This window comes from Solanum stenotomum, chromosome 5 (assembly GCF_019186545.1).
Source record: "Solanum stenotomum isolate F172 chromosome 5, ASM1918654v1, whole genome shotgun sequence".
NCBI classification, from domain to species: Eukaryota; Viridiplantae; Streptophyta; class Magnoliopsida; order Solanales; family Solanaceae; genus Solanum; species Solanum stenotomum.
In genome coordinates, this window is record NC_064286.1 from 57,552,976 (window position 1) to 57,576,904 (window position 23,929).

Genomic DNA, 23,929 nt, shown 5'->3' on the forward strand with positions numbered 1-23,929 from the left:
AATAAATTACAAATCATTCCACTAGAAATTCGTAATTGCACTCCTCTATTTATATTTCGAAATTCCCCATGTTAAGATTACAGATACTAATCAATAAATTAAATTGCTGACGAACTTAATTCAATGATCAATTTCCTTTAGAGCATTGCTTAACTTATTTCATGTGTCGGATTCTTAAATCCACTTGTAAGGTTTGACACGATGAAAACTTTTAAGCTTCTCAAAAAGGCATATCATCAATCTCTATTCCGAGACATGAATTTCATCAACTAACTTATTATTTCACCAATATATATTATCATTATCCAATCTACCAGGAATATTGACCAATCGTAGAATCTCGCCGTTTAATAAATCAAAACGATGATTAACATATATAGATCATAATAGTTATATCAGGATTAAGAATATAAGTACATTTAATAGTTTAGAGAATATGCTTTTGTCAGTCAGTCTAAAGCAACTATCTCTACTCGGTCCCGTTCAATACATACAAAATGCACTAGCACAAGAAGTTGGAACTATACCATTCCCATTAATCAAGATAAACTACATATAATCTTGTGCTACAATCGTCCCGATGGCATGTCCAATTTTCATCTTAGATTGTGAACAAAAAAAACTTTATGCTTATAAGAACCGATGGTTTAATCCTCTGTGTATAAGCTTAAACTCTATACACTAAATCATCTACTATATAAGTAAACAAGCACCATAAACGAATATATGATCTATAAAAATAAATAAATAATTATTCTATAATAAATACTATATCTAAACACGTGGTTAATAGTATATATCCCAACAATCTCCCACTTAGACTTTTAACTATCACGATTGTTATAATGTACTATATCTAAATGAATGGTTAATAGTATATTTTTCCAACAACTTCCTCTAAAATAAGGACTTTATCAATTTCAACTATCCTGTTACTATCTTTGCTATGAAATCGTAATATTGTGCAGGCGAAAAATGTTGCCAAGTCCTTAGTCTGCACTTGAAATGATGAGAAAATGAAACGGATATATATGATTATATTCAGTAGTTTAGCGATCTAATAAAACATTTCTCTAACTATGGCTGTTTTTGCATATTTCACATACCTTATTTTGATAATCCCCTTTGTCACTTCATGGTCCTTCAATTTTGATAGTTTCAATCCCAATGATATGAATGTAACATATGAAGCAGATGCTTCTCCAGCAAACGGTGTAATTCAGCTCACCAAAAACCAGCTTGATAGTGGTGAAAGCTTTAGCGTAGGCCGAGCTACATATTCTAAAGAACTCTATCTTTGGGACAAGGCCCTCTGGGAAAGTCACAGATTTCTCTACGCACTTCTCCTTTGAGATCAATTCACAGGGCAGAAATTATTATGCTGATGGCAGAGGCGGATCTATTTGTTGGGAAAAAACGGACAAGCACAAAAATATATATGGTAAAAGTAATGGAAATAAAATGGGAAAATAATGACACAAAGAATTTTACGTGGAAACCCTTCTAAATAAGGGAAAAACCACGGGCCAAGAGGAGCAACTGATATCACTATTGTAAGGAATTTTACACCGTATAGTCACGAATACAATACTCAAAGTGACTACTACACACTCAAAAGGAATAACCCTCTTTTGATTTTCCACCTTACTAAAAATATCGCTCACACTCTATTTTTCTTCACAGACTATTTTCTTATATAGTCTATGAAAACCTCACAGTTCTCTAAATATTTTACTCTCTCTGTGAATTGGTGTATTTCAAATGAGCTAACAAGCTCCTTATATAGAAGAAATCAACAACATTTTTTCAACATCCATCGATATGTTTCTCAACATTTGCTGCCAACTATTGACAATTGCATGCAGCAATTGTTGAAAAACAATAATTGTCAAAGGTGCAACAAATGTTGAAAACACTTATAATTGAATAATGGGGATGGACCCCACAAATCTCCCCCTCCAGTCCCATTCACTGGAACGAGGTATCTTTATCTTCTTTAGAGAGAGCTCATACCCACAAGTTCTTTGCATAACTCAAACTTGTCTTTCGGTATCATCTTAGTTAGCATATCTGTAGGATTTTCACTTGTGTGGATCTTTTTGACGTGAAATGATTCATTCTCCACTTCATCACGAATCCAATAATATCTGACATCAATGTGTATTGTTCTTGCGTGGTACATGGAGTTCTTGCTCAATTCTATTGCACTCTGACTGTCACAATAGACAACATACTTCATCTGTTGCAATTCAAGTTCTTGAAGAAATCGCTTTAGCCATATCATTTCCTTGCCGGCTTCAGTAGCCGCAATATACTTAGCTTCAGTTGTAGATAGTGCAACACACTTCTGCAACTTTGACTGCCATGATATAGCTCCCCCTTGAAAAGTAAACAAATATCCAGTAGTGGATTTTCTGTTATCAAGGTCACCTGCCATATCAGCATCTGTATAGCCCTTCAAGATTGGATCTGATGCTCCAAAACACAAGCATTCATCTGAGCTTCCTCTAAGATACCTAAGTATCCACTTCACAGCTTCCCAATGCTCTTTTCCTGGATTGTCGAGAAATCTGCTGACAACACCAACTGCGTGAGCAATATCAGGTCTAGTGCATACCATTGCATACATTAGACTTCCGACGACGGAGGAATATGGAACTTTGGCCATGTTCTATTTTTCCTCCCTAGTTGTAGGACACATCTTCTTGCTCAACTTCATATGACCAGCAAGAGGTGTACTAACAGACTTAGCATTCTTCATATTGAAGCGCTCTAGTACACGTTCAATGTACTTTTTCTGTGACAAAAAAATCTTCATTTCATCTCTGAGACAAGTAATTCTCATGCCCAAAATTTGCTTGGCATGACCCAAGTCTTTCATAGAAAAAGACTTACGCAACTCTTTCTTCAACTCGTCAATCTTGGAAGTATTCTTGCCCACAATCAACATATCATCCACATACAACAAGAGGATGATACAATCATTGTCTGAAAATTTTTGTACAAATACACAATGATCTGAAGAAGTCTTCTTATAGCCTTGCTCCCCCATAACAGATTCAAATTTCTTGTACCACTGTCTAGGAGCTTGCTTTAGGCCATAAAGACTCTTTTTGAGTTTGCACACAAAATTTTCTTTACCTTCTACTTTGAAGCCCTCAGGTTGTTCCATATAAATCTCTTCTTCTAGGTCACCGCGAAGGAAAGTCGTCTTCACATCCATCTGCTCAATCTCTAAATTAAGACTAGCAGCCAAACCCAGAACTGTGCGAATCGAGGACATTTTGACAACAGGAGAAAATATTTCGTCAAAGTCAATACCCTTCCTTTGACCAAATCCCTTAACAACCAATCTAGCTTTGTACCTGGGCTTCAAGTTGTGTTCTTCAACTTTAACTTTGAACACCCACTTGTTCTTCAAAGCTCTCATGCCCTTGGGCAATTTTACCAACTCATAAGTGTGGTTCTCATGCAGAGATTTCATCTCATCTTGCATGGCTTCAATCCATTGATCCTTGTGCTCATCTTCCATGGCCTCCTCGTAACATTCAGGTTCTCCCCCGTCAGTGAGTAACACATACTCATTGGGTGAATAATGAGAGGAAGGAACTCGTTGTCTTGTGGACCTCCTAAATGGAATATTTGATTCGTCCACAACTTCATGAGCAGGAGGATCATCAATAACAATATTATTGTTATTATCAACGTCAACATATTGATTCGATACATGATTATGGGCGTCACCATGATCATCAAGCCCAATAACATCATGCATACTTGTGTGAGGAACTTCATCTGGAACTATGCCATCAAAACTTGAAGATTCTAGCTTCTCCGCTTTGCCAATATCTTCAATTGTTTGATTCTCCATAAAAATAATGTCACGGCTTCTCACAAGTTTCTTCTCAATTGGATCATATAACCTATAACCAAATTTATCAAGGCCATATCCAACAAAGATGCACTGCCTTGTCTTGGTATCTAACTTTGACCTCTCATCTTTCGACACATGTACAAAAACTTTGCAACCAAATACTCTCAAATGGTCATAGGAAACATCCTTTACATACCAAACACTATTTGGTACATCACTTTGTAAAGCAACAGCAGGAGATAGATTAATAACATGTGCAGCGGTCAATAAAGCCTCACCCCAAAATGAGCTCGACAATTTTGCTTCAGAAAGCAAACATCTAACTGTTTCCATCAAGGTCCTGTTCATCCTCTCAGCCAAACCATTTAGCTGAGGAGTCTTCGGAGGAGTCTTCTGGTGTCTAATGCCTTGATGATTGCAGTATTCGTCAAATGGTCCACAATATTCACCACCATTATCAGTACGAATACATTTTAGTTTCTTTCCAGTTTCTCTTTCAACTGGAGCCTGAAACTGCTTGAAGACACCTAACACTTGGTCTTTAGTCTTCAAGACATAGACCCAAAGTTTTCTCGAGCAGTCGTCAATAAAAGTGACAAAGTAGAGTGCACCACCCAATGTCCTTGTCTTCATTGGACCACATAAATCAGAGTGCACCAATTCAAGCAACTCTGTCTTTCTTGAAGGAGGGTAAGACTTAAAGGAAACTCTATTTTGTTTACCAGCCAAGCAGTGTTTACACTTTTCTAATTTAGCACTTTTGAAATTTGACAATAATTTCTTCTTGGCTAGAACATTAAGTCCTTTCTCGCTGATGTGGCTAAGCCTCTTGTGCCATAACGTTGAAGAGCTATCGCTTTCAACCACATTCACCATATCAACACAAGCAGAGGCCGTAGTCCAGTATAGACCACGACGTTTGTTACCACGAGCCACAACCAAGAAACCCTTAATGAGTTTCCATTTTTCATCATTGTTGGTACTAACATATCCTTCATAATCCAAAACACCAACAAAAATAAGGTGTAGACGAACATCAGGAGTATGTTTCACATTGTTCAAAACTAGTTTAGTTCCACCACTAGTTTTCAAACAAATTGTACCAATACCAACCACCCTAGAAACAGTCTCATTACCCATACTCAAGGTTCCAAAATCACCAGGAGTATAGGAAGAGAAAAAATCCTTCCTTGATGTCACGTGAGAAACGGCACCAGTGTCTACAACCCAACTTGACTCATCACAAGCAATATTTATCATATCCGCATCAAGGACGGTAACAAGATCTTCAGTGGTGACGGTGGCTAGGCAATTTTCATTGCCATCTTCTTTAGTTTCCTCTTTGTTTTTGTTCTCCCTCTTCAACTTTCTACAGAACTTCTTTGTGTGCCCTTTCATGCCACAATGATAGCACTCAATATCCTTAAGTTTGCCTCTGGATTTGCTCCTATTTTGTTCTCTATTTTGAGAACCACGAGTTTTGTTTCTCCCCCTGGAGCCAGTTATCAGGACATCCGACGAAGAAGAATCTTGAGATTTTCTTCTCATCTCTTCGTTCAAGACACTACTCTTGGCAGAATCCATTGAGATCACACCANGATTTTCTTCTCATCTCTTCGTTCAAGACACTACTTTTGGCAGAATCCATTGAGATCACACCATCCGGAGCAGAATTTGACAATGAAGTTCAAAATGTTTCCCAGGAGTCTGGTAGGGAACCAAGTAGAAGCAAGCCTTGAATTTCTTCATCAAATTTAATGCCCATAGCAGATAACTGGTTCATGATCCCCTGAAAATTATTCAGATGGTCTGTCATCGGAGAACCATCATGATACTTTAAACTCAACATTTGCTTTATTAAGAACATTTTATTGTTGCCAGTTTTCCGAGCATACAAACTTTCAAGATGCTCCCATATGGTTCGAGCATGTGTCTCCCCAGAAATATGGTTCAACACATTATCGTCAACCCATTGCCTAATGAATCCACAAACCTGTCTATGCAACAAATTCCACTCTTCATCTGTTTTATTATCAGGCTTTACAGTGGCAAAGACTGGTTGATAAAAATTCTTGACATAAAATAGATCTTCCATTTTCCCCTTCCAAATGGCATAATTAACACCATTTAAAGTAACCATTCTACTTGTGTTGGCTTCCATCGTTTTCCCCCCCAAAAAAAATAGTTATTGCAAACCAAAGTAAATCTTTTCTGATGTGGAAGTTCAGATTGTGCTGCAACCACAGAGCATACTCAGATAAAACCTTGGCTCTGATACCAGTTTGTTGGGAAAAAACGGACAAGCACAAAAATATATATGGTAAAAGTAATGGAAATAAAATGGGAAAATAATGACACAAAGAATTTTACGTGGAAACCCTTTTAAATAAGGGAAAAACCACGGGCCAAGAGGAGCAACTGATATCACTATTGTAAGGAATTTTACACCGTATAGTCACGAATACAATACTCAAAGTGACTACTATACACTCAAAAGGAATAACCCTCTTTTGATTTTCCACCTTACTAAAAATATCGCTCACACTCTATTTTTCTTCACAGACTATTTTCTTATATAGTCTATGGAAACCTCACAGTTCTCTAAATATTTTACTCTCTCTGTGAATTGGTGTATTTCAAATGAGCTAACAAGCTCCTTATATAGAAGAAATCAACAACATTTTTTCAACATCCACCGATATGTTTCTCAACATTTGCTGCCAACTATTGACAATTGCATGCAGCAATTGTTGAAAAACAATAATTGTCAAAGGTGCAACATGCAAATGTTGAAAACACTTATAATTGAATAATGGGGATGGACCCCACACTATTAAGGGATGTGGGGTGCCACGCCACCCCCGAACTTCGACGGAAACTCTATATATACATAGGTATATATATATAATATTTATATTTATATAAAGCGTGCCACCCACGGAACAAAATTGGCTTGTGATGCCACGGTAGGAGGGCAACTTTAGAAGGCTGATGTTGCGGGTTCGAATCCAATTTGTACCTATTTTTTTGAGAAAGACGTTTTTTTAAGAAAAAGGAAATTCCCTCTGAAATTAATTTATATCGAAAAGACGAATAATTTAATCAAATATAAAATTAATTTAATCGATAAGTCTATTTGACACCCACGGAGTCTAAATCCTGGATCCGCCACTGGCGGATGGTCTTGCCTTCTTCCTCGCTCCTGCAGGTTCAGTAATTCCTGAAAAATACTCAGCTGCAGGAGAGGGCCTTGGCCTTGCAATTGATAATGGACTAAATACATCGAGAAATCAGCCTTTTGTTGCTGTCGAGTTTGACACCTTTTAGAACGCTTATGATCCACTAGGTGATCATGTAGGCGTTGATATCAACTCCATGGTATCTCTTGTTAATGTGGCCTGGCTTAGTAGAATTCCCTATGGTACGAAAACTGATGCCTGGATTACTTATAATTCAACCTCAAGAAATCTAAGTGTTGTCTTCACCGGTTTCAGACAACATGGGAATACCACAGTCACTGTCCTGCAGAACCTATCTTACAATCTTGATCTGAGGGAATATTTGCCAGAATGGGTAACTTTTGGTTTCTCAGGTGCAACAGGAACCTTCTTTGCAATACAAAACATATATTCTTGGAATTTTATTTCTTCTTTAAAATATAATGACAACATAACAGATCCAGATGTACCCCAACCAAGCCCTGTGCCAGAAGATACTTCAAGCAAAAAGAAGTCAGGACTAGTGATTGGATTGATTTCTGGTGGTTGTGTTTCGGTAGCAGTATCTGTTTTTATATTGTTTGCATTTTGGAGAAAGAGGAAGGTCAGAGAAGATGAAGATGATGATATTATTGATGGTTCCATGACTAATGAATTTGAAAGAAACACAGGACCAAAGAAGTTTTTGTACGGTGAGTTGGCTAGATGTACAAATAACTTTTCGCCGGAAAAGATGCTTGGGCATGGTGGGTTCAGAGGTGTTTATAAAGGATATCTCAGGGAATATGACTCCTATATTGCTGTTAAGAGGATTTCAAGGGAGTCAAATCAAGGAATAAAAGAGTATGCATCAGAAGTCAGGATTATCAGCCGGTTAAGACATAAACATTTGGTGCAACTCATTGGTTGGTGCCATAAAAAAGGAGAACTTCTACTTGTCTATGAGTTTATGCCTAATGGAAGCTTAGATCATCATCTTTTCAAGGGAAAAAGCCATTTGACATGGCCAATAAGATTGCTCAAGGTTTGACCTCAGCGTTGATTTATCTACACGAAGAATGGGAACAATGTGTGGTGCATAGGGACATAAAGTCGAGCAACATTATGTTGGATTCCAATTTCAATGCTAAACTTGGGGATTTTGGTTTAGCTAGGCTAGTTGACCATGATAAGGGATCCCAAACAACAGTTTTGTCAGGCACGATGGGTTACATGGCTCCTGAATGTCTCACCACTGGCAAAGCTAGCAAGGAAACAGACGTCTATAGCTTTGGTGTTGTCGCGTTAGAAATAGTTTGTGGAAGGAAACCTATTGATCCTAAATCTGAGGAGCATCAAGTAAATATAATCGAATGGGCTTGGAGACTTTACGGGATGGCCGGATGGGAAATCTTAGTGAAGCAGTTGATCCTAGACTCTCATCAGAGTTGAATGAACAGGAGGTGGAGCACTTGCTAATTGTTGGCTTATGGCGTGCTCATCCAGATAACAATTGCAGACCTTCTATTAGGCAAGCAATTCAGGTGCTTAATTTTGAAGCTCCATTGCCCACACTCCCTCCAAACATGCCTGTGCCGATATATTGCAGTTATGAATCAATTACTTCACTTGCATCACCATACGACTCCAATGGTCCTCAGATTTCTGAAATAAACTCTTCAGTGACTAGAGACTACACTGGTTCTTCAAATAACACAGCAGCATCTTCGCCTTCCGCATCACTTCTGTACACACGTTGATATTGTCTTGTAAAGGAACTGGTCTTTTATTTCCCTGCAGTGTCCAACTTTTGCTCTTCGTATACTTTATTATTTATACTGTTATGAAGATGATTGAATGAATCAACAACTCTTGTTCAAAGTTTAAATTAAATAGTGAAAATACGTACTCTGTTCTTAAATAAATCTCTTGAGCGATCAGTGATATATTCGAACGTGGATTAGAAGTTGAATTTGATAGAAGCGAAGAATCTTTAAGTACTAAAGATATTTTTCATCAGAATATTGATAAACATGGACATTAGCTTAATTGCAGTCTGGGCAGGACATTAAATCTGATTTGTGTACTTGTGTCCTGTATCATTTGTTTCCTCGAGGACAAAATATCTAGCTGGAAAAGACTCCAAATTTTTTGAAGTGTGACCATTTAATGTTAAAGCTTAAGCTATTTTTGAGATCACACTTTTATTATTTATGTAACGGAAAAGGATAAAAAAGAATGTTCTTACACTATGTGAAATGTATAAAAATGTCCTCCGTTTATACTTTGGTTCAAAAATGTCCTTAATGTCAATACTTTAATTCAAAAATGCTCTCCGTTTTAGACTCTTTTCCATTTATTTAATTATATTCTCAACAAGGCAAAGGCCCATTGAACTGATTTTGACTGAGATATCTCTTATTCCAACTTAAATTCGTTTTTAAATATACATTAGTTTGCTCCAAGTAAACATGGGGCAGTTTTAGTAGTAAATCGAACTGACCAGTTTGCTCCAATATAAATTAAGAGGGTGTTTGGATTAACTTAAAATAAGTGGGCTTAAAGAGTCAAACCTACTTTTAAGTCAATTTTTGACTTCTGAAAGTGTTTGGCAAATATAAAAAATAATAAAAATAAGTCACAAATGACTTAAAATAAGTTGGAAAGTGTTTGGCAAGGTAAAAAATAACTTAAAATAAGTTTAAAATGACTTAAAATAAGTTAAAAACCCAAAGTAGGTCTCCCTCTACTTTTTATTTTTTGACTTAAAAGTCATTTCAGTTTGACTTTTTATTTTTGACTTAAAAACTGCTTTATTTAAGTCAATCCAAACGGGCTCTAAATCTTTACCTGCCTCGAAAAGTTGCAATTTTTTCTCGTGTAACTTTATCATTTCAAACCATTAAGCTCGAAAGAATTTGTAAATGTGACCAACTAGTTTGTTCAATATCAAAGGAAATGATGAAATTGGATTTGGAGGGAATTATGGCTTATTCAGAAAACATTTTCTTATGGGATTGAGCTTGGAGGAGGGTGGTCGGGCACGCTGGGAGTTTGAGGGTTGGAAGTGAGGAGGAGATAATCGTTGTGGACTGTCACTTATGGAAAACGACTTTCCTATTCTAAAGAAAATGTTTTGTTTCGCAATTTTTTGAAAAATGTTTCCCTCCTGATCAAAATCTAACTTCTAATCCAAATTGGATTTTAGAATTGAATCATTCGTGAGACATGTCCTTAAAATACTATAACAACATACCCGGTGAAATACCATAAAATGGAGTATGAGGAGGATAGAGTGTACATAGACCTTAGTGACAATTAGTAGTATATATTTCTTATACAAATATTTATTTAAACTTGAAGAATAGAGTGGATATCAAGACAAGTATAACATGACCATATATCATCTTTACAAAAAAAACAAATTATAATATGTAAACTTTTATTAGATAAATTTAAAGCCTCATATAAAAGTTTAACTCTAGGCAACCAATTTCCCCTTGTAAAAGTTACAGGCGAAAGACTTTCTAATTGGATTGTACTAAAAAAAATACATTGTTATATTTATACACACATACAAATCAAGTAATAGTCCTAGATTAAGTCAGGTAGAAAGAATTGACAATGCTTTGCAAACTAAGCCATAAATAAACATTAATTCGTATTAGACAAGTATACATTATCCTTGATTGTTAGTGAAGCACAAAATAAATGTGATGCTTAAATCTATTCTCAATTAGTAGGATGTTTTTCCTTGAAAAAGAAAAAGAACAAATTAAGCGAGTGGCGTAAAAGACGTAGGCCCTGTTAGGGCATAAAAAGCTTATTTAACGGGATTTGTGTTATTACAATACTCACTGGGAGAAGAAAGGGTTTACTAGTTTGGGTGTGATCATGGGTTTTCTTATATTTACTCTTCACATAATGGAGTTCCTGGCTTGGTAAGTTCACTTCTCTTTCTCCATTAATGGTAAAAATTGAATCTTGTCAAGTAGAGTAGCAAAACGAACAAGATTTTAACTTTTTAGTACATATTTGCATGATTCAAGTAAGTTGCTATATATATATTTTGCAGGCCCCTACTTGCTCTGGCCTATCCTCTGAAAGTCTTCACTTACCTTTAATTTCAACTATTTTACTGTATTTTTGCTTCAGCTTTTAATGTTCACCAATTCTTTCAGATATGCTTCAATCAAAGCGATTCAGACTGACTCCAATTATCACATGAGAAAGCTACTCAAATACTGGATTATCTTTTCTCTCTTCCACCACATATTTGACAAACTTATTCAATGGTACCCTAATGTGCTCCATCTACTTTTCATTAGTTCACATACTTTTTTTGGGTTTCCTGAGCCCGACTATTCCTGATTCACGCACATAGGGCCCAATTCAGGGGAATGCATGGATTAAGCAGCCCCATTGGTTCTTATGACCAGGGGCGGACCTAGACGTTGAACCCCCCCTCACCAAAAAATTATATTGTATATTTAAGGTATTTTAAAGAATTTTTATGTCTATATATTGATTTTGAACCTCCTGAATGTAAGATTAGAGGTTGACTTAGTAGTTGAGGGGTTCAAAACTCACCTTGAGGTTCTAAGATCAAATCTTAGGCACTACTCTATTTTTTTTTCAAACCCCCTTAATGAAAACTGGATCCGTCACTGCTTATGACACACTTATTTCAAGTTTTATGTCTGTTCTTGCTTCTGTTTCTTAAATTCCAAGTTGAGGATTTCAAGAGTTTGTTGAAACATTTGGGGAAAATTGTACAATATACGTGGTTGAACATGAGAAAACAACTCCCGTTGAATAATATTCTAATGTTCTTCCATTTACTTTGGCAGGGTTCCTCTGTGGCCATATATTAAATTAATAACCTTATGTTGGTTGGTAATACCGCAGTTTGATGGCGCGTGTTATCTTTATCAAAAACTTATTCATCCATGTTTGCTGGTGAAACTGCATGATGTTATCACTCAGTTTTATGGGTTTTGTTATGTTTACCAACGCTTTCTGTATGTATGTTTGTCTGTCAACCTACAAATTGTGGCTGACTGGTTGAACAAGCCAATGGAGGATCCATCTCTCAAGAACGAATCATTTCTGGATACAGCAGAGAGGTATCTTGAAGAAAATGGATCTGATGCTTTGTTGAAACTTATTGCAAACAAGGTATGATAGATGTTACTTCAGCATTGAGTAGCCAGTACATTACTAAACTGGACACACACTTGTATGTACATCAGCTAGTTATATGAGAATTAAGATTGTTAATCCATTTCAGTCGCCAAAAGTTAGATTCCCAACACTACATAAGCAAATGTATACATTCCACTGGATTTTATTGCAACTTTGGGCTTTACTATCAGTGTACTTATCATGATGTCCTATTTTCAGTGCAAGGATAATAATTTGAATCATCATGCAGAAGAGATCAAGACTACTGATGCTAGTGTGGAAGCAGGAACACTAATCCCCAACCAGGTGCTTCAACTGTTGTTCCGAGTTCCCTGTACTGTATGAAACAATTTTTGACTTCTTGTGGTGCTGCTTTATATGCATTTTCACTCAATAATGAAAAAGAAAGTGGCATCAGCCCGCGGTTTTAGTTTGGATTGAATGTAGTGCATGTTTATGCTATCATGCACTATTTTTTGAAGCTTATTTCCAACAAATTCAGGAATGCTTTGTTTCCAGGGGTCAGGTCTGGCCCCCCTATGTCTGTGTTTCATAATTTGTATACAACACTTCCAGGATTTTTCCTGGAAACTTTTTTAAAAATAAAAATAAAAATAAAAATGAAGGAATGCTTTGTTTGCATAGATGCAGACATGCATGCAGTGTCCCTTCCAACTAATAAATTATTGATTGTACAAGAAAGATTATGCAGCTATCAGTTTACTAAAATAAAGCATGAAAGAGTGCATTTTCCATTTTTGACAACAGATTTTGTAGTAAAAATGATTTGTCATAGAACAGATTTTCCTTTCATTCCTTCAAATCTGGTAAATAACAACCATAGTGCCCCCAAAACAGACATGTATAAGGGTCATATGGTAAATGGCATGGCATTTTTTGGATAGATGGAACATAATGGAGAATTGTAATTTTCCTTGTTTTGTACTTCTTACTAACTTCTTGGTACTGATTTCTAATGAAATTTCTGATACATTATCCAAAAATAACAACAACAGACACTGTGTGAAGGGGCTTATCCTGTTTGGCAAGATATCAAATCAATGGAACACTTGGCAAAATATGAAGCAGCTCAACCCAAACAGGTTGTAATTTTCAACCCTTGAATTTCCTTTTTTTTTTTTTGGAATATTATGATTTATGGGTTCACGAGTATATCTCTAGATGCAANGTCTGTGTTTCATAATTTGTATACAACACTTCCAGGATTTTTCCTGGAAACTTTTAAAAAAAAACCGAAGGAATGCTTTGTTTGCATAGATGCAGACATGCATGCAGTGTCCCATCCAACTAATAAATTATTGATTGTACATGAGGAATAGGTTGTGTAAAGATTATGCAGCTATCAGTTTACTAAAATAAAGCATGAAAGAGTGCATTTTCCATTGTTGGCAACAGATTTTGTAGTAAAAAATGATTTGTCATAAAACAGATTTTCCTTTCATTCCTTCAAATCTGGTAAATAACAACCATAGTGCCCCCAAAACAGACATGTATAAGGGTCATATGGTAAATGGCATGTCATTTTTTGGATAGATGGAACATAATGGAGAATTGTAATTTTCCTTGTTTTGTACTTCTTACTAGCTTCTTGGTACTGATTTCTAATGTAATTTCTGATACATTATCCAAAAATAACAACAACAGACACTGTGTGAAGGGGCTTATCCTGTTTGGCAAGATATCAAATCAATGGAACACTTGGCAAAATATGAAGCAGCTCAACCCAAACAGGTTGTAATTTTCAACCCTTGAATTTCCTTTTTTTTTTTTTGGAATATTATGATTTATGGGTTCACGAGTATATCTCTAGATGCAATTTTTCATCAAACAATAGGTGTGTTTGAAGTGTGTGACCATCTCATCTAAAAACTTAAGCTTTTAGAGAGAGCACACTTTTATTATTTGATTATATTCTCAACACACCCCCACACGTGTGGGCCTGATTCTTTTTTCATGGGCCAAACACGTGGAAATTCTTTTTTGATTTGGGTGGCGGTGAGATTCAATCTCAGGACATCTGCCTGCTCTGATACCATGTTGAAGTGTGTGACCATCTCATCTAAAAGCTTAAGCTTTTAGAGAGAGCACACTTTTATTATTTGATTATATTCTCAACAAGGTGAAACATTAATCAAGCTGCTACTGATACTTCTGGTGGCCAAGTGAGGAAGAGTGCTAAATGAATATTAAGAATTAACTCTAAATGAAGGTAAAATTAGGCTCATCAATCAATCTAAATGTGCAAGATGACAATTGATAATACACACTGAAATCAAGTGCATTATCATTTAGACCATGAAGAAACTTTGTATAATGCTAAAAAGAATCACTGAACAACCTGAAACTGAAGCTGGCAGACTTGGTAAAATTTATCGCTTTTGAAGTTTGCACTAGATTCATCTATCTTTGTATGCTCTCAAGTGTTTATTTCTCCTGAGAACATTTGAAGCCACTAAAAGGAGAAAGAGTTGAAGCTCATATTTTTTTGTAAATATCAGTAACACATTTATTCTGCCTAATTCTTCTATAATCAATCAAAACTAATCCATATACCAGTGACTAAAATGTCCCCTGTGTAACTGCAGGTTAGAAGTGTGAGGGAAAATCTAATTTGGAGTGAGAAGAAAACGATAGGAATGCAGGTCAAGGAAACGGAGGTTCCAACAAAGCAGACAATCCAGCTTAATCAGGAACCTGCAAAACATGTAGCCGCAGCACAATCTGAGCACAGCATTAATGAAAAATTGGAAGAAACGGTCCACCTAGCAGGTGTTGATCAGCAAGAAAATCAAAAGCAACTGAAGAATGCTGATATTGCTGTTCATAATTCTAAGCTGTGGTGCCCTGGGGAGATTGCTATGGCTGCACATCTTAATGGGATGGAGCACTTGGCCAAACACCAATTACCTATGAGTTCTATGGCTGTGGCAGAGAGGTACCTTGAAGAGAATGGATCTGATGCTCAGGAGAAACTTATTACAAACAAGGTATATCAGATGTTACCTCAGCAATGAGTAGCCAATTTTTATCAAATTGATTCTTCCCAACACTCATTATCCGTGTACCTATCATTATCTCCTGTTTGCAGTCCAAGGCAGAACGGATCCAGGCTACTGACACTTGTGATAAATCAGGAATGCTCACCCCCAGCCAGGTATCCTTTCTATTAAGCCTCTTGATGAGAAACCGAAACCAGTCACACTTGCTGTTGTTCCTGACTCCCTATAATGTATGAAATAGTCGTTAACTTCTTATGCTGCTGCTTTTGGCGTTTTTACTACATAATAAATCTGAAAACTACATTATCGCTCGAGTACTAATTGAATGTCTTGCATAATGTAATTATTACATGATGCACTAACTTATGAGATTTTCTAATTTCCAGCAAACTTATGAAATGCTTCCTCTGCGTAGATGCAGTGTACCTTCCAACCCATAAACTATGCAGCTATAACTTGTCTTATATATAAAGCATTAAAATTTATGAATTTTCCTTAATTAAGAATAAACCCCATTCTTATCCCTTTTGGGCGGTTAATGAAAATCATTTCATCTTCACTTGCTAACATTCCTTACAAATCCCCTATAACAATCATAGTGCCCCTAGACAGATAGTGCGCGAAGAGGGTGGTCCTGTTTGTGAGGACACCAAATCTATGGAACAGATGGCAAAACATGAAGCAGCTGAGCCCAAAAAAATTTCCATCGTTACTTTTATGGAATATTATGTGTTCACAAGTATTGCTGTGGATGCAATTTGTCAAGCAAACCATAGATGAAAATGTTAACCAAGTTGTTAGGTGTGATCGATGACTAGAGGAGAGCTTGATGTTCCCACAATTAGGTGCTAGTGATGCTATTAGTGGCCAAGTTAGAGGAAGAGTGCAAGATGAAGCTTAAAGGCAAAAAAATAAGGCTCATCAAATAAGCTGAATGAGCAAGATGGCAATGGATTACGCATGCTGGTACCAAGTTCATTATCATTTAGACCAAGAAGAAACTGTCTATGCTAAAAGAATCACCGAACAACCTAAAACATAAACTGTTGCACTTTGTAAAATTAATGCTTTTTGAAGTTTGCACTAGATTCATTTATCTTAGTATGATCTCAAGCCTTTGTTTCTCCTGCACATATGAAGCCACTAAGAAAGAGAGAGAATTGAAGCTCTTAATTTTTTTTTTAAACATCAGTACCACATTTATGCTATCGTAGTACTTGTTTTATATAAGCAATCAAAAGTAATCCGTATGTCAGCTATTAAAATGTCCCTGTGGTACTGCAGGTTAAACGCCTGAAGGGAAATCTTATTTGGATCGCAAAGAGTACTACAGGCATGCAGGTCAAGGAAACAGCATTTCCAGTACAAGAAAAACACGGTCCTAATGAAAAACCTAAAGAAAAGGTTGAACTAGTAGCTACTGGACCACATGAAAAGCTGAAGCAAGTGATGAATTCTGATGGTGCTACACACTATTCTAGGCTATGGTGTGGTTTTTGTAACGTTAGATGCTCTGGTGAGATTGATATGGCTGCACATCTTAACGGGAGGAAGCACTCGGGAAAGGTGGTTATTTTGGGTCCAAACTTTTACCCCATTCTCAGAACATATGTACAAAAGATATGAAGAGACAAATACTCTATATGGTCATGTAGATATCTTTCTGAACATCTGCACAACTTTATCAGAAGGTAGCCACATATTAAACTTGATATTAGCCTGCTCTTTTAGGCAGTTCTTTTCTCTGATTAGTTTTCAGATTCTAATTATAGTTACAGAATTACACTTTCTGAATGTACTTAGTGTCATTTAATCTACTTTGTGCAAGGAAATAAATGTTGCACGAGACAAGTAGACAAACCAAACTTCTTGTCCTGTCCAGACTGCAATATAGCAACTGATCATGTCTACCAACATTTTGATAAAGAATATCACGTGCTCTAAGCTTTAATGAATTGGCCTTCTAATCCAGATTGAATTCGGAATTGAGTAATTCTTGAGACATGTCCTTGAAAGCATAGCATTATCAGTGTTTAATAGAACAGCTAAAATTACAGGAAATGTAATCCAAAGAATCCTCTTCATTAGAAGAGAAACAACAAAAAGTAAGAAAGGAAAAGATGGACACTGCTAATGGAAGACAAAATGCAGGGTTATAACAGGGCAATATTAACTTGGATACAAAACTGATGTTGAAGATGAAGATGCTGAAGAAGATGTTCTTTTTATTGAAGCATCAGTGGTGTTTCCGTTTACTGAATGCTGGATTTGGGTAAGGGCAATCTCTGTACTGCTGGTTTCATGTGTTGATGAAACTGAAATAGTTGGTAAATGGCGTGAGAAGCTGCAATATGTGGGCACAGGCATGTTCCGAGGGAGCGTGGGTAATGGAGCTTCAAAATTAAGCACCTGAACTGCTTGCCTAATAGAAGGCCTGCAATTATTATCTGGATGAGCACACCATAAGCCAACAACTAGCAAATGCTCCATCTCCTCTTCATTGAACTCTGATGATAGTTTCGGATCAACTGCTTCAAGAATACTTCTCATCCCATAAAGTCTCCAAACCCAATCGACAATGTTTACTCGATGCTCCTCTGCTTTAGGATCAATAGGTTTCCTTCCACAACCTATTTCTAACACGACAATACCAAAGCTATAGACGTCTGTTTCCTTGTTAGCTTTGCCAGTGGTGACACATTCAGGAGCCATGTAACCCATTGTGCCTGCCAAAACTGTTGTTTGGGATCCCTTATCATGGTCAACTAGCCTAGCTAACCCAAAATCCCCAAGCTTGGCATTGAAATTAGAATCCAACATAATATTGCTAGACTTTATATCCCTATGCACCACACATTGTTCCCATTCTTCGTGTAGATATAGCAACGCCGAGGCCAAACCTTGAGCAATCTTGAATCTTATTGGCCATGTCAAATGGCTTTTTCCCTTGAAAAGATGATGATCTAAGCTTCCATTAGGCATAAACTCATAGACAAGTAGAAGTTCTCTTTTTTGATGGCACCAACCAATGAGTTGCACCAAATGTTTATGTCTTAACCGGCTGACGATCCTGACTTCTGATACATACTCTTTTATTCCTTGCTGTGATTCCCTTGAAACCCTCTTAACAGCAATATAAGAGTTGGATTCACTGAGATATCCTTTATAAACACCTCCGAATCCACCCCGCCCAAGCATCTCTTCCTGTGAAAAGTTATTTGTACATCTAGCCAACTCACTGTACAAGAACTTCTTTGGTCCTGCACTTTTTTGAAATTCATTAGTCATGGAACCATCAAAGACATAATCATCTTCTCTCACCTTACTCTTTCTCCAAAATGCAAATAACACCAAAGCACATACTGCAACCAAAGCACAACCACCAGAAATCAATCCAACCACAAGTCCTAACTTAGTTTTTGTTGGTGCATCCTTTGGCATGGTGTTTGATAAGGTTACCCCTGTATCTGTCATATTATCTAAAGAAGAAGTAAAATTCCAAGAATAGATTCTTTGAAATGCAAATCTCCTTCCCGCTCCACCAGTGAAGCCAAAAGTGACCCATTCTGGCAAATATTCCCTCAGATCAAGATTGTAAGATAGGTTCTGCAGGACAGTGACTGTGATATTGTTCCCTTGGAGTTGAAAACCAGTGAAGACAACACTAAGATTTTTTGAGTTAGAATTATAACTAATCCAGGCATCAGTTTTCGTACCATTTGGAATGCTACTAAACCAAGTCACATTAACAAGAGATTGCATAGAGTTGATATCGACACCTACATGATCACCCTTTGGGTCATAGGGGTTCTGATAGGTGTCAAACTCCACAGCAACAAAATGATTGCTCGATGAATTTAGTCGCTCATTATTACTTGTAAGGCCAAGACTTCCACCTCTTGTTGTATTATAAGGAATTGTTGAACCTGCAGGGGCAAGGAAGAAGGCAAAACCATCACCATATTTAGTTATTCCCTGTGAATTAATGCTAAAGGAGAAATGTGTAGTGAAATCAGTGAGATTTCGAGAGGCCTTGTCCCATAGATGCAGTGGTTTTGAATAGATAGCTCGACCTATACTAGCATTAATATCGCGATTGAGGAGGTTTTTGGTGAGTAGAATTGCACCATTTTCTGGAGAAGCATCTCTCTCATAGGTTACATTGTGATCATTGGGTGTAAAAGTATCAAAATTGAAGGAGAGTGAAGTGACTAAAGGGATAATTATGATAAGAAGCAAGTATTTGAGAGAAGATAAAGAGACAAAAACAACCATAGTTGGACAATATGTTAATCACATTGTTAGACATGCAACTGAATATATACAATAAACACCAAACACTCTGTTTAGTGCTTTGCTAAAAAATAAATTTTATATATACACCTTTCCCAATTAGCACAAGTTTAAAAAAGAAAAAAAAAACTTTTAAAACTTGTGCTCTAAAATAAGTCATACATATTTGTATGGCTATAAATTATTTTATTATGGATGAAATTGATTTTTTAAATTTAAATTATTATTAAATATAGATATATGTCATTCTTTTGTCAGATGGACTAAAAAGAAAAAGTAGAAAATCATATAAATTAGGGTAGAGAAGGAAGAGGTGTATATATATATATATATTTATATGCCTATGGAAGACATTTTATAATCTTTGTAGAGAGCAGTCTAAAGTTGACCTTCCACAGAATAGTTAGATGGGAAGGAAGCATCTGGTCACATTCCGAAACCTTCACGGGTTCAGACATCTTTCCTGAGAGGAGTTAAGTCTTGGTCAACTTTTGGTATTTTTTATTTTTTTTGGTTTTTTATTTTGTGTTCGGTATTTATATTGGAGTTAAATTTAAATTCGCGTTGGAGAGTTTTATATTAGAGAGTAAAGTGCTCCCTAAGACGACTCAAATTCGACACCTCTAATTAAGAATGAAGAAATATTTACCACTCCATCATAACCCCGTAATGCTCGGTATTTTCATAAATCTATTGAGAGAGAGAGAGAGTGTTTCATGCCCACAGATTACTTTGAATTGACATAACTCCCCCACCCCCACGCCCCCTAGTTTAACACTTTATACCATGTTGGAGTTTTTTTTTTCCCTTAAGAGATGGGCATAATTTACCAATTTATTGCATGGAAGTCCTCCTTTCATTGTCAAGATGTCCGCAGACATCATGATGTATATTGTGGACTATATTTGATCATAACAGAATGGTTAAAACCTCTTTATTTTGGAAAATACTTTTATTGAAAAAACTTCTTGTTAGAAGAGTATTTTTGAAAAATAAATAAATTTATAAGAGAAATTATTTTTAATGATTTATTAAGGACTTTAATTAATTTTTTATGTTATTTAATTAAAATTTTAAAAGTACATGTTTAATTTTATATCAATATACTATATAGATAAATCAAATAAAGTATTAAATATTGGTATAATATTAACATAATTTAGGTTCGATTCCCACTACCTGCTCTGTACTTTTTTTAAAAAAAACTAGGCAAAATAAATTTAAAAATCACTTCACGAACTAAATCGCGCGAGTAGTAATGCTGCTTGAAGAGCAAAGAGAAAAATAACATCCTTTTTTAACAAGAAATGAATTATATATACTACAACAACAATAACATATTCAATGAAATCTCATAAATGAGATATGAAGAGGGTAGAGTGTACGCATATATACCTTACCATTACCTCATGGAGATAGAGAAATTGTTTCCAAAAGACTCTCGGCTCAAGTGTAACAAATCCCGATATAAAGAAGAAGATAATAAAGAGAAAATCAATACAGGAATTAGTGCAGAAATAGTCAAAACAACATTAAAATAAGGTGGTAATCGAAATGTCATAAATGACATACTAGTTAGATTATTATTAACAAACAATAATAAATCATGATAAGAAAACAAGAACTATAATAATATAACTATCTACTACGTACCCTTCTATCTAATAAGAGTCCTCCACACCCTTCTATCTAGGGTCATGTCTTTCGTAATCTGAAGTTGCGTCATATCCTGTCTTATTACTTCTCTTCAATATTTCTTTGGCATACCTTTGCCTCTCCTCTTACTCTCTATAACCAACCTCTCACACTACTCATTGATGCATCTATGCATCTTGACTTCACATGTCCAAACAATCTCAGTCTCGCTTCCCTCATCTTGTCGAACACGGTACAAAATTCAAAATATATAAAAATACAACTTCATAATTGTAATAAGAAGTAAGTGTAATTTTATCTGGAATAAGGCACAGGTACCCCCTAAACTATGACCAAAATCCTAGAGACACACATAAATTTAACTAGGGCTATTAACACCCCCNCCCCCCCCTTGAACTCATTTTTTTTGTATTTTTGTGCACCTTTTGTGCTGATGTGGCATCTTCAACCACCCAAGTTGTTTGTGTTTGTACACACTCGCATGCCACGTGTGTAAATATTTTATTTTTTTATTTTTGTATTATTTTTAAATTTTTTTATAATATTCTTATTTTCTTTATCTACACATTTTTTTACCTTGTATCGAAACTTTTTTTTTACCTTCATTCATTGTTTTTTCTCTTTTATTTTTCTATTGATTTTATTTTCGTTGTCTTTCATTTTGATTTGATTTCAAATTTAATTCCAAATATCTTAAATATAAAATAAGTTAATTTTGAAGGATATCAAAATAAGTGAATAAAATCAAATACATAAATAAATTAAAATGTTAAATTTAAAGGACACTTTTAAATTATTTTTAAAAAATACACATAATTTTTAAAAAATAATTAAAAGTGAAAGATAATAAATTAATTTAAAAAAATTATGGGTATTTATTTCATTTTAAATAAGTTTAGGGGGGTAATAGAACCCTAGTTAAGTTTAGATGTGTCTCTGAGATTTTGGTTATAGTCTAAGGGATATCGTGCCTTAGCCCATCTTATTTTTATCATTTAAATACATTATTGAGATCCCATTAAAAAGAAGTGAGTTGATATATGTAGTAACCAAAAAGGTTATTTTGTAATTAGAAATTAACGAGCGATATATTGTTAAAATATGTATTTATGGTAGAAAATATTTTTGTTTTGAAAAAAAATATTGTTTTTTTACTTTTGCTTCAACTTTTCTCAAGAAGCCGATTAGTTAACATCTTTGCAATCCCAAAAAAAAAAGTATTTCTACTTCAAATTATTAAAAGTGTTTTTTTTCAAAAATATATTTTTTTGACCTCAAAACCACTTAGCCAAAGCAGGCAGTTCGTCCACATTAATTTTCCTATTATCTACTAAAAATGTACCTTAATAAAATAAGAAGTTACTTATGCGTGACCTGATATTTTTTCTTAGCGATGGTACTTGGTAAATGTCATTTGGATTTTTTTAATAATATAAAGGGGGATCTTGCCCCTACCCTTTAATATTTTTTTTAAAAAATGTCATTTGGATTAGTGGGAAAAAGACAATTAGCCCTCGAGAACGAGACATCAAATTAAAGTGACCAATAAATACCATTTTGTTTTTCAAGTTATGAAGTTGAAAGGGCATTATAACAATTAAGCTTGTAGAAAAAGATTATTTGCATTACAGAAAAGGGTTAAAATACATTCGAAGTATTGGAAATGGTATAAAACAATCCTCCATCCATCTATTGGCTCCAAAATACCCTTGTCATCCACCTTTGGGTCCAAAATTGACCACTTATTTAATGATTTTAAATTTAAACTATTTAAATATCTTTTAAAATACGTGGCGCTCAACTATTGATTATAATTTAATTTATCAATATAACTTATCACTCATTACCCACCCATTACTAATTAAACCCCACCCAATTAATAAACCCGCCTCAAATCAATCTATTAAACAAAATGCCTAAACCCTTCTCACTCAATTTCTTCTACGTTTAACAAAACCATCCATTGATTTCCAAGATTCAGACTGATTGAAAAATTGCCTAGTCAATTTTCTATTTTTTGGTTGGATTTTAATGGAATTGAAAATCCCAAGAACCAATCTTGAGTTTTTGAAAAATTGATTCATGATGAAGTGATAGAAAAATTTCTCCTAGGTTTAATTATATGATTAGTGTTTTGCTTCTTTCTTAGTTAACTGGTCTATACACTACTAAAAAACGACAGCCAAAAGCGACGCAGCGACGGACTGCGTCGTTTTTTTGGTCAAAATCGATGAAAAAGCGAAGCAGTCACTTCTGTCGCTTTTTAGCTTGACGCTTTTTGTTTTTTTTTTTTGAATTTTTTTTAAAAAATGCGACGGACTCCGTCGCTCTATTTTAATTTTCATTTTTTTTTATTATCCAAAAGGCGACGACGTCCGTTGCTTTTGTGGAAATTTTATTTTTGAAAATCCCAGAAAGGTGACGGACAAAAGGACGCTGTCCGTCACTTTTCTGGAAATTACTTTTTTGGAAAATCTAGAAAAACGACGGAAAAAACCACACTTTCTGTCACTTTTTCTACAAAAAAAATAATTTCCAGAAAAGCGACGGACAAAACTACGTTGTCTGTCGCTTTTTCAGCAATATTTTTACAGTAAAAACTGGCAGTTTCTACTGCCCACATGCAAATTCAATTCAATTCAATTCTACACTTTCAGCCCAATAAATCACACACAATTATAAACAATCTACACAAAACATAAAAC

The 23,929-nt window shown here is 35.4% G+C and overlaps 2 protein-coding genes and 1 pseudogene across 7 annotated transcripts; 2 read left to right on the forward strand and 1 right to left on the reverse strand.

Moving 5' to 3' along the window:
* Window positions 1-1,079: 1,079 nt before the first annotated feature.
* On the forward strand, window positions 1,080-8,831 carry LOC125864169 (L-type lectin-domain containing receptor kinase IX.1-like; annotated as a pseudogene).
* A 2,097-nt stretch (window positions 8,832-10,928) lies between these two features.
* On the forward strand, window positions 10,929-17,095 carry LOC125864740 (uncharacterized). Of its 6 annotated transcripts, none has more exons than XM_049544801.1 (9): window positions 10,934-11,012; window positions 11,147-11,173; window positions 11,253-11,366; window positions 11,922-12,249; window positions 12,475-12,561; window positions 13,272-13,361; window positions 14,862-15,263; window positions 15,365-15,430; window positions 16,560-17,095. In XM_049544801.1, exons 1-9 carry the CDS (start codon window positions 10,966-10,968, stop codon window positions 16,899-16,901), a joined length of 1,503 nt encoding a protein of 500 aa, XP_049400758.1. In that variant the 5' UTR covers window positions 10,934-10,965; the 3' UTR covers window positions 16,902-17,095. The 6 variants fall into 6 exon arrangements, with proteins under 6 accessions (XP_049400762.1, XP_049400758.1, XP_049400760.1 ...); XM_049544803.1 differs by having other exon boundaries at window positions 13,272-13,358; XM_049544802.1 differs by lacking the exon at window positions 13,272-13,361 and adding an exon at window positions 13,921-14,010.
* A 243-nt stretch (window positions 17,096-17,338) lies between these two features.
* On the reverse strand, window positions 17,339-19,615 carry LOC125864737 (L-type lectin-domain containing receptor kinase IX.1-like). The gene has a single exon (XM_049544798.1). It carries the CDS (start codon window positions 19,548-19,550, stop codon window positions 17,445-17,447), a length of 2,106 nt encoding a protein of 701 aa, XP_049400755.1. The 5' UTR covers window positions 19,551-19,615; the 3' UTR covers window positions 17,339-17,444.
* Between the last annotated feature and the right edge of the window lie 4,314 nt (window positions 19,616-23,929).